We start from the raw sequence: 12,161 nt of genomic DNA, 5'->3' as shown, positions 1-12,161 counted from the left end.
CCTGGACCTATATAGCCCATCTTCGAACTTGACTTGCCTGCAGACAAAAGACGAGATTCTGCAAAATTTCTGCACGATTGCTTCATTATTGAAGACTGTAGCGTGATTACAACAGACAGACAGACAGACAGCCAGACAGATAGACGGACATGGCTATATCGTCTTAGAATTTCTCCCTGATCAAAAATATATATACTTTATATAGTCGGAAATCGATATGTCGATGTGTTACAAACGGAATGACAAACTTATTATACCCCCGTCACCATTCTATGGTGGTTGGTGGGTATAAAAACTCGGAACCAACGTTTTGCAATCTGCAATTTAACTGATCAGTATTTGATTCTTTCTTACATTAAGTTAAATCGACAATCGATGATATCAAAAATATGACTTTGAATTCAAACGATCTAGTGCACTTTTTATTAGTCTTCCGAATTATGTTTTCAATCACATTGTATCTCGCTCTAGATCCACTACCACAAACCCATAATGGTATGACATACAACAAAATTGGAGTAAGCACTCATTACAATTTTCCATTTGCACGAATTCCAAAACAATGATAACATTCGGCATTTACAATAAAATTACCATTAGTAGTACTAATCGTCATGGGGTTAATATAATCGACTGTCAACAATGTCAAATTCGTGTTTTGTAATTAAACCGCCAGGTTTATTAATCCTCCATATGACACGACTGGCACGTGCAACAATTTCATATTTATACTTTTTTTACATATAAAAATGGATATATGGTTGACTAGCATAATGTCTCTGGGGGGCTCAAATGCAGTGTCAGCTTATATTGGTCAGTAAAAATAAAAAAAAATGTCAACGAATTGACACAATAAAACTAGCATAATTTGTGGTAAAATTTTTCATGTAAAAATTATCCTTTTTTGTATCCTTTCCCAATGAGTGGGGATATATTGACATAGTTATCTCGTTTGTAACGAGTCGATATTGGAGTGTGAAATTGAATGAAGATTACATTTACCAATATCATGAGCTTTGGATTCATTCTAGTTACAAGGGTGGTCCAGTAATTCAGTATCCTCATTATCTTATCTAAGATTATCGCAAGGCTAATGCCGCAACTTCAACCAGAGAGTGAAAGTAAATCGCTCAAGAACCCTTTGTATACTGCTAATTTTGCAAAATTTCATAACAATGGCTTTACACCCAGAAAAAAGTGAACCTACCATGAAAGAAAATGTAGGGTTGTATTAGAAAAATTTAACTAAAATCATAATTAATGAGATGATTAGTCAAGCTCGAGGTCTTTATGTTTTTATTTATTTATTTATTTGTCGATATTTCGCCTTAATATGTAAGGCATTTTCAAGACAACCTATCAAAATAACATAAAACAAATACGTAATAAGCCAAGCATGTTTACATTCTTTTACATTGAATTCTCTTTTTTCACTTACATTAACAATAGTACAAAAAGCACAAACAAAACTTAAAGTTTATTAATCAACCTGTTCGGTCTCCGTTTGTTTTGTCACTGACGTCTTCTATGCGTTATTGGACTTTGTTCATTCGTTGAACCAACAAGCGATAGTTGCTTGCACATCCCTCTATGTCTGCTTTGTGGTTCATACGGTTTGTTGTTGTTGTGTTGATGATGTGTAATGTTTCTAATGTAAGTCTCTTATTGTAATTTATCTCGTTATCTATCACTCTCACTCCTTCTAAGTCTGGCTCATGCTTTTCTCTTGCACAGTGTTCTGCTAATGCCGTTTTTTGGTTTGTATTTCTGTTTCTTAATTTTATATCTGATTTGTGTCCTGCTAATCTAGATTTTAGTTTGTTCTTTGTGGTTCCAATATACATTTTTGGACATTGTGTTAGGCCATCGCCGTTGCATTCTATTTTGTAAATTACATTTGATTTGTCCAGTTTGCCAACTTTTGATTTGGTGTTCGTAAATAGAGATTGAAGTGTATTTGAAGTCTTGTGGGCAATTTTATATTTTGATTTATCTATACATTCTGAATTTTCAAATCTTTCCGAAAGTTTAGGTACGTAAATGACCGATTTGTAAATTCGTGGTTCTTTGTCTTTTGGAAATGTCTGTATTCTTCTCTTTAGTAGTTGATTTATTGTATTTTGTGGGAAGCTGTTGTCTTGTAATATTCTGATTATTTTCTGTTTGTTTTGTTTATGGAACCGTTTATCGCTCGTGTTTATGACCCTTTCGATGAAGTTATGTGCAGTATTTTTGATAATTCGTTTCGGATGTTTGGAATAATAATTCAGTAATCTTCCCGAAGATGTAGGTTTCTGGTACCAGTCAATTAGTATGTTATTCTTGTCTCTAGATAGCCGCATATCCAAATACGGTAGGGAGCCGTTTTCTTCTTTTTCTATTGTAAACTTAATATTTGCGTCAAAACTATTGAATTTCGTCAAGATTTTATCTATTGCACTAGTTTTAATTATTCCAAAGAGGTCGTCCACATATTTAGTCAAGATCTTAGGTCTAATATCACAGTTTGCGAGACATTTATCCAATAGCTCTTCCATCACTATATCGGCTACTATTGGTGACGCTGCAGATCCCATGGGCAAACCCTTCTTTTGCACGTAAATGTTATTTTTGTATTGAAAATAACGGTTGTCCTTTATGCAAAAAGTGAGTATTTTCAGGAAAAGGCCCTTCATCATGTGTGTATAATTTTGAAGATGTGTCCATTTGCTTTCTATAATTTTTATTGCAGTATCTACTGGTATACTAGGAAATAAAGAAACCACGTCTAATGATATCATCACTTCGTCTTCATCTATCACAGTTCCCTTGATTTTTTTCTCTGAAATCTGTAGAGTTTTTAACATTATATTTTGAGTTCTCTGTTAACTTCGATAACACCGTCGTAATGTATTTGCAGAGACCACTGGATGGAGAATTGATTGAAGAACATATTGGTCGCAGTGGGTTTCCTTCTTCATAATTTTTCTCAAATTTAAGAAAATTTATTAAAATTATTTTTTTCTGTTTTTTTTTAAGAAAATTTCATATTTTAGAAGAAAAAATGGAATTAAAAATTGTTATTTAGCTCTATATAAAAAAAATTGTTATTTAGCTCTATATAAATTTAACTAAAATCATAATTTTTCACAAATTTAAGAAAATTTATTAAAATTATTTTTTTCTGTTTTTTTTTTGTTTTTTTAAGAAAATTTCATATTTTAGAAGAAAAAATTGAATTAAAAATTGTTATTTAGCTCTATATAAAGTTCTATACAGACACATGTTAAGCAAAATTTACTCGTTTCAGAAACTTTTGTACCCACACTGAAAAAACAGTGAACCATTTTCCATTGCAAAATGAACTAAACTGTAGTAATATTGACCATGATTTAGCCCTTAAGATTTTTTTCAACTTGTCTAGTTTATAATTCTCTTAAATTTTAGTAATCTATAACATTGTATTTTAGTTCATTTTTACAACACCATAGGATTTATATACCCCTACCAAGTTAAAAAGCAAGTAATGCTTATTTTTTGGGAAACCCGATAATAAAAATTGGTGAACAGTCTCTTTAAAATGTCGACGACTAAACTATTTTTAAATCAATCATTCCACAGTACAGAGAAATTAAATAATTAAAGGAACAACAAACCGTTTTACTGTTATGAAAATTTTCATACAATAAAATTAAACTTTCTTTAAGCAAAAGTACTTTATTATAAAAACTTATTATGAAAGTTCTTAATACAATGTTTTTGTGAATAAAAATTATGACCACGTGGAACAAGAAAGTAGTTTATTTTAACTCGCTTTTTGGACATTTTTCATTAGTTTTTTATTCATCGTAAGTATATTTTTCACATATCTTGCTGAAAAAAATGGAAGGAATAATGAACATTGTTAAAAATGAACATGTAATAAAATATAATTCAACTTTTCTTACACTGAAAAAAATATTGTCGTGAGGTCAAAGAATTCATGTCTTTAAAATACGAATACAAATTTTGCTTAGCATAGAAGACGCATTTCTCTAAAATAAAGTTATTTTCCTTGTCCAAAAGTCGATAAACTTTTCAATGAAGTCGTATTGTCCTTATAATTAAGTGATTTGACTTAAAAATGGGTATCTTAACATGAAAGAAAAAATGTACAGGCTAAGGTCAACTTGACTTTAATAATTCAGAAAAATTCTTTAAATTTAATGAAATTGTCTTTAAATTTGTTGTCTTTTTGCATCTTGACTACAAAGCAAAAAATCGGTCAAATATAGGACATGTTTTTCAAAACTTTATTTTAAAGAAGTTTTTTACTTCAAACATAGCATAATTTCTACTGGAAGTCGAGTCCTAATTTGGAAAATAAAGTTGCCGTTAACTCGTTTTTAAAGGACTTTGATAGCATATGAAGAAAAAAAGCTGAGAAAGCGAAAAATTAAAATTTGCTTCCCAGAAGCAAGTACACAAAACCTAAATTTAAAAGAAAATTGTGTCTTAAAAGTATCCTTACTTGTATTCTCCGCTTCTTTTGCTCGGAATCAATACCAAATTTTTTAAAGTAAAGACAAAATCTTTGGAACCGAGTATGCTTTTTTTTCAGTGTAGATAAACGTACCTCATAAAGTTTGTACCTGAAACAATTAGAGAAATAATGAATTAAGTAATATATTAACTCATAAAATTGTGTTGTTATCGATGTGAAGGACAAAAATACAATAAATATTCTTGTTAATAATATAAAACTTACCAATTCTCTATTACATTGTACGCTGAGGTTAAAAAGTTATTGAAATTCATTTGGGGTTACTCGGAAATTAAATATTTATTTTTTAACATTAAATTGGTTTCCGAAAAATCTAATTAAAGAAATAATATGCATAAAAAAGTAAATATTTTGGTTAAAAGAATGTTAAAGAAAGCTTACCAATTCATAAAAATGTTTCCAAATTATTATTCTGAAATTAAATATTTGTTTTTTACATTAAAAATATTAAATTGGTTTCCAAAAATATTCGATTAAAGTAATACTAAAATAAGGTATTAAAACCCTGTAATTTTGATAATAAAAAGGTCATACAAACGTAAATATTCTAGTGAAAAGAAAGCCAATTTTTAAAAGAAAACTTACCACTTCTCTATTAAATTATACGCTGAGGAGAAATATAAAAATTTGCCCGAATCCATCTGGGTTGCTCTTAAATTAAAGAAAAACATGAAACTGGTTAAAAAAAAATAATAATAATAATTAGCAAATAATAATATACATAAATAATATTATTTTTTAAAAGAAAACCACATTGAAAAACGAACACTTACCTATTTATGATTAAACTATACGGTAAGGTGTAACAAACAATTTTCCAAATTCATCTGGAGTTACTCTGAAATTGAATATTTATTTTTTACATTGAATAATAAAAATTAAATTAGATAAAACAATTTCAATATAATGGAAAGTATTTTTTCCCTAAATATTGAACATACTTAATAACTTGTTTCTAAGCTACCGATCATCACTTCGCCATTGTACACCTCATCGCTAAAATATTAATAACTTTCATTTAAAAGTTTAGTAAACAAACACCAATATATAAAAAAAACCAAAATATTCCATACCTTTATATTCCCTTGTTACATACTTGCTAAAAAGGTGCAACAGCCCAAGCCAACGCCAACTATACAACTCCCAGTAAAAACTAGGTAACCACATCTCATTACAATTGACATTACCAGGAGTAAAGCTGTCATTACACGTTGCATTACATTGCGGCGAGTTATAATGACTAACTTGTAATGACAAAAATAAATACTTCTCGGTAATTTTCGAATTGTTATTCTAAAATTTTTAGGCAGTTGTAGTTAATATAATTATTCACATAATCGAGCACTTACATAAAAAATCAAAAAGAATATGTAATGTAACGGTAATTCTGAAAATTTTTCCGTTAAGAATTTTTTATCACAAATATTTCATAATAATTTCAACATAATGTTTAATGACATTATCATATTATGTTTTAAATAAATGCTTTCTTATACCTCATTGACATTACACTTCCAAAATGCGCTTAAACTAAATTTCAAATGCCATTTGCCGTATAAAATAGAGACTTAAAATCCACTTTTTGTAGATTTCGAACCTTATGTGAACTGGCTATTGGATATATTATAACGTAATTCACGAATCCAACTCCCTTAAACAACCTACATTTTTTCCTATTTTAAGTGCGACATTAATTTGAGTGTAATCTTATTTAGATTATTTATTAGATTTTTTGTTTATTTATAAATATTCTATTTCTATTCAAGTAGTTCTCCTATTACAGCACCACTCGTTATACTTTGATCCATTGTAATCGGCGATAGAAATCAATATTTTCGAGATTTGGTTTCCTGAGACAATAAGTGGCTATTTTGCTAGCTTTGGTGTATCTACGAATAAGTCATTACATATTAGGTGATTATATGCTTTAAATGCACTACTTATTTTATGGCCGAAAGTATGCCTGGGGAGAAGTACTTTCCTCCTAGGACATGCGTATGTAAATGTAATCCGAAGCGATGCCAAATAATAAGTGGTTATTAACTTTTAAATAGGCTTACCTACAAGATTACCGGGTAATGAGAGTTTTTGCTGGGCTGAAGCATGCCAAACAAAACCAAGCAAAACCAAAACATTTCTACAACAAAAAAAAACACATGTGCCTTCATTGAAAACAACACCTCATCCAGACAAATAAACCATTCGCGAATAAAAAAAACACACACACACACACACACAAACCACTGAATGAACAAAAATAAAAACAACCCCACGCTCAGATATACACAACATCCCCATCACTCGCTACCATTTCTCATTATTGCATTGCATGCTCTCACTCTCAAAAAATTTTTAAGTAACATCATCTTTACATTAAACATATTCCACTTTGACGAGAAAGATCTCTGTACTATGCATTAGTTCATCGCATCTGTCCACAATTTACTCTAAAAACAATACTCTTAAATGCATATCAGTATAAGAACGATAATACGTTTAACTTAAAATTAGCAAAAACTTCATGAAATGATATCTACCCATTTTTACGAAAATGTCTATAAATTTAATTACATGTGAACTAAAAATATTTCATTGAGAAATGTTGTACCAACTATTATTAACTATAGGAGTTGCCAGTAAGAAATTGCTATCCGCTTTCAAGTTCAATTTTCGCAAAAAAATATTTTCTCATACAAAAACTCTTTATAGTAAATAACACTTATTATTTAGAAAGTATTTTACATTTCATAAGTAGTTTTATAGTATGACGAAAGAATTTTTATCTACCAGTTAAGAAAATTTTTAAGGAAATTTCCATCGTATTTTGTAGGCTATGAACTAAACGATTGCTACTTAAAATTTGTAAAATTTCCTTTCGAGTAGTTAATTTTCGTTAAAGATACGAAAAATGAACTAAAATTCTGGAAAATTTTTGTAATAAATTATTGTAAAAATCTTCTTAAATTTACGAGACAATTTTTTTTCTGTGCAGTTTCAGCAAACTTCACCCACTTTAACGTTGGGTATTAGGTCGTATTTTTCATCACCGAATTTCTTACTTTTGGATTATAATTAAAAGTTCTTACTACTCAGCATGAATTCAGCATATGTTACCAATTAATGCACTAAGTGATAGAAATTGTTAATTATATTCGAACAGCAAGATATGCGGTGTTGAAAAATACGATTTGGGTCATCAAATGACCCCAAAGTAGTATAAGGGTTAAGAAAATATGAACTGTTTTCATATTTAATTAAATTGTGTACTTCATACAACTTTTTTTCTAATTTTTATTTCACGTCATTAAATCAACCAAAAACTAATTAAAATAAGTTAAAGGTTCTCACGTTTGGCAAAATTTAAATAAAAACAATTAATTTTCATGAACTTAAATAAAATTTAATTGGCTGTAAAAAAATTTCGTTATCTTTTTTCTGGGAGTAGGTTTAAATATTTCCCATATTTATACCCTTCACCACTACTGTGGTATGTTTGTGTATTTGTATGTAACGCCAAGAAGGAAAGGTCTGAGATCCATCGTTTAGTATACTGAGTCGATTTAGCGATGTCCGTCTGTCTGTCCGTCCGTCTGTTCATGTATTTTTGTGTGCAAAGCACAGGTCACAGTTTAAGACCGATCGTTCTCAAATTTGCCATAGGGTCTTTTTGAGAGACAGAGACAAACACTATTGATTTTAGAAAAAATCAGTTCAGATTTAGAAAAAGCTACCATATATATTTATCCCCGATCTGGTCATAATTGAATCTGTTGAAATCACGCTAACTTCCGAACGAAACAAACAATCGACTTGAAACTTGGCACAAGTAGTTGTTATTGATGTAGGTCGGATGGTATTGCAAATGGGCCATATCGGTCCACTTTTACGTATAGCCCCCATATAAACGGACCCTCAGATTTGGCTTGCTTAGCCTCTAAGAAAAGCATATTTCATTCATCCGAGTACATGGTGTTGGTATATGGTCTCTAACAACCATGCAAAAATTGGTCCACATCGGTCCATAATTATATATAGCCCTCATATAAACAGATCCCGAGATTTGGCTTGCGTAGCCTCAAAGAGAAGCAAATTTCATCCGATCTTGCTGAAATTTGGTACATAGTATTGGTATTTAGTCTCTAACAACCACGCAAAAATTGATCCACATCGGTCTATAATTATATATAGCTCCCATATAAAGCGATCCCCAGATTTGCCTTGCGGAGCCTCAAAGAGAAGCAAATTTCATCCGATCTTGCTGAAATTTGGTACATGGTGTTGGTTATGGTCTCTAACAACCATGCAAAAATTGATCCACATCGGTTCATAATTATATATAGCCTCCATATAAACCGATCCCCTGATTTGATTTCCGGAGCCTCTTGGAGGGGCAAAATTCATCCGATCCGGTTCAAATGTGGAACGAGGTGTTAGTATATCCATGCAAAAATTGGTCCACATCGGTTCACAATTATATATAGCTCCCATATAAACCGATCCCCAGATTTGACCTCCGGAGCCTCTTCACTGGTAGAAAAAGTTTCGTTAATACGATGAATTTCTACGTTGTATTAACGAAATTCTTCATTAAAAGTCAGCCAACGTAGCATTTCGTTATAACAACGTAATTTTACGTTATATTTACGAAACCCTTTATGGAGTACATTTCGTAGTATTAACGAATAATTACGTTGCTGTTACGTAGCCTTTTCGTTGTATTAGCGAATATTATTCGTTGTATGAATGAAATTTATTCTTTGTATGGATGCAGCTTATATAATACACTATAGTGTATTATTTTTTGTTAAGATCTTTGAAATAGGATTTATATACTCGTATAGTAGGAAATAATATTAATTTATAAATTAAATAATTTAATAATCATATAGTGTGACTTTCACTTAAGAAAAAAAGCCTCTAGTTTCTAAGACCAAAAAATGATAATCGTATCGTCGTGTCCATTTATCCAATTTATTTTTGCAACCAAGGTTCATTATGGTAATTGTTCCGCCTTCTTCATCTGAAAGTTCACTTCCCCGTGGCATTTTCACTAAAGATTAAAAATTTACACTAAATTTCTTGCGAATATACAAAAAACACCAACTCACCCACCATCTATATTTATTATACACAACGAAATTGTAATGAGCCTGTGCACTCTTCAGCGAAAAGAACGTAAATGTTGTTAAGGTTTGCCCATCAGACAAGTTTTCAGTTGAACTTTTTACCGTTTGTTTTTCAAAACGCACGCGCAAACATGTGCTTATTGCCATGCTTAGATGTGTATGTACAAATTACATAGACGCTACAGACGTATTAGAGAGAGTATGGAGAGACGTTTTAGAGAGAGAGTACGGAGATGCAGAAATACTCAAACTCCCATTCGTATTATTAATGAACATATTTCATTAATATGACGAAATATAACAATTTAAAATTTATTTTTTAACTATCCATATCATTATATTAACGATCGCTTTCGTTTTATAAATGAAATTTCCAATTCCAGTTTCGAAGTATATAAAACGACTGTTTTAAGGGCTAAAAGTTTCCAAAAGTTACTCTCTATGTGCAAATGATTATAATAATTTCATCTTGGAAAATTTTTTTATTCTAATTCTTGAAAAAATTACAAAGTCACTATTCGTAATATTAACGAAAAGTGTTTCATTAATATAACGAAAAACCAAAACACAAAATTGTCTTTTAACGATTGATTTCGTTGTATTAACGATGACTTTCGTTCTTATAACGAAAAATTTCGTAATATTAACGAAAAGTAATCAACGAAGCCCGTTCGTTAATAGTACGAACCATTTTTCTACCAGTGTTGGAGGAGCAAAATTCATCCGATCCGGTTCAAATTTGGAACGTGGTGTTAGTATATGGCCGCTAACAAACATACCAAAATTGGTCCATATCGATCTATAGTTATATATAGCCGATCTCCAATCACACAAAAATTGGTCCATATCGGTTCATAATCACGGTTGCCACTCGAGCCAAAAATAATCTACCAAAATTTTATTTCTATAGAAATTTTTGTCAAAATTTTATTTCCATCAAAAATTGTGTCATAATTTTATTTCTATAGAAAAGTTTGTTATAATTTTATTTCTCTAGAATATTTTGCTAAAATTTCATTTCTATACAAAATTTTGCTAAAACTTTATTTCTATAGAAAATTTTGTCAAAATTTTATTTCATTCGTTTTGTTTGTTATTGTTGGCTTCTCTTCAATCGTTATTGTTGTTTTTGATCTCAGCTTAAAGCCATGCATTAACTAAACTACAAGTGTAGCTTAACCAACAGAGGAAATGTATGCTTGTCAAATTTATTTGGGCAAAGCCCTATAGACTGCAAGATGGTTGGATGTACAGCTGTTTCGGAATTACCACATTCCTCATCAGCATCCTCTACTTGCAGCAAAACTATCAACCAATTATCAGAATAAATTCGGGTGATTCACTCAACCCAAAGTGAACTACACTTGAACCTCCCGAAAAAGGGTTTCATAGTCGACTACTGCCTAAACAATTATTATTATTATTAGTTTATTTAAAATCATAATAAATTATGAAAATAAATACAAAAAAATGAAGGTACTAACAACTAAGGTTTTCGACCTAACTGCCTAAACAAATTTGCCAGCATATCTCTTTTCATTTGTCAAACTCAAATCATCGATTTGAATGTATTTGGCTGGGTTTGTTTTTGAGCGTGCTTCCTCTATCTTCATTCGTTTTGTTTGTTACTGTTGGCTTCTCTTCAATCGTTATTGTTGTTTTTGATCTCAGCTTAAAGCTATGCATTGACTAAACTACAAGTGTAGCTTAACCAACAGAGGAAAAGTATGCTTGTCTTGCAGTCTATAGGGCTTTGCCCAAATAAATTTGACAAGCATACATTTCCTCTGTTGGTTAAGCTACACTTGTAGTTTAGTTAATGCATGGCTTTAAGCTGAGATCAAAAACAACAATAACGATTCAATTAAAAATTTAATTAATTCAACATATTTTTTAATTGAAACAATAATTAGTCACATAATTTTTTTCGGATTCAATTACGAAATTAAATGATCCCATTAATTTTTTAATTGATACTATCATTTCTGTGATTGAAGACATTTCAATTAAAAAATTAATTGAATCAATTAATTTCATGATTGAATCAGAAAAAAATGTATGTGTAGTGTGGTCAATAACTCGAATATGTTTCGAAAAGTTGGACACAGGCTTATCGTTCGGATAGCTAACCATTGCACCACGGGAGCCACCGTGGTGCAATGGTTAGCATGCCCGCCTTGCATACAGAAGGTCGTGGGTTCGATTCCTGTTACGACCGAATACCAAAAAGTTTATTGAACGACGCAAAACGCTAAAACTGCTAAATTAATAACTACAAAAGAATCCTAAATTAAAATGTTGCCTTTAATACAAAAGCAATTGAATTTTAAATTTAGCTTGGAATATGCTCAAATGGTCACGCTTACCAATAAGTCTGGCACGCCTGTGGGCAATGTTGGAGGGTATATGATCTGCGACTCTGCCCTCCTTATAGGTTTTTCTTTTCCGTTTGGTTTCATTGCCTCCATCGGTGGCAAAAACATTTGCCTTAATTAAATTTCCGCATGTTGTGC

The 12,161-nt window shown here is 30.8% G+C and overlaps 2 protein-coding genes across 2 annotated transcripts in view; one reads left to right on the top strand and one right to left on the bottom strand.

Moving 5' to 3' along the window:
- The window catches only part of LOC142219736 (parkin coregulated gene protein homolog), a 49,071-nt gene that overhangs the window by 8,558 nt on the left and 28,352 nt on the right, over positions 1-12,161 (top strand). The gene's annotated exons all lie outside the window — the stretch shown is intronic.
- Positions 1,533-2,846, bottom strand: LOC142236462 (uncharacterized). The gene has a single exon (XM_075307686.1). The coding sequence runs from the start codon at positions 2,844-2,846 to the stop codon at positions 1,533-1,535; it is 1,314 nt and encodes a 437-aa protein (XP_075163801.1).

Source organism: Haematobia irritans, chromosome 1 (assembly GCF_050003625.1).
Source record: "Haematobia irritans isolate KBUSLIRL chromosome 1, ASM5000362v1, whole genome shotgun sequence".
Taxonomy (NCBI): domain Eukaryota; kingdom Metazoa; phylum Arthropoda; class Insecta; order Diptera; family Muscidae; genus Haematobia; species Haematobia irritans.
Note: the sequence above shows the minus strand (reverse complement) of the source record. Positions and strands in the feature narration are given on the sequence as shown.

What these genes read in the sequence shown, in the direction of transcription:
- LOC142236462 (XM_075307686.1), bottom strand. Translation starts at nt 2,846, where the DNA reads ATGTTAAAAACTCTACAGATTTCAGAGAAAAAAATCAAGGGAACTGTG.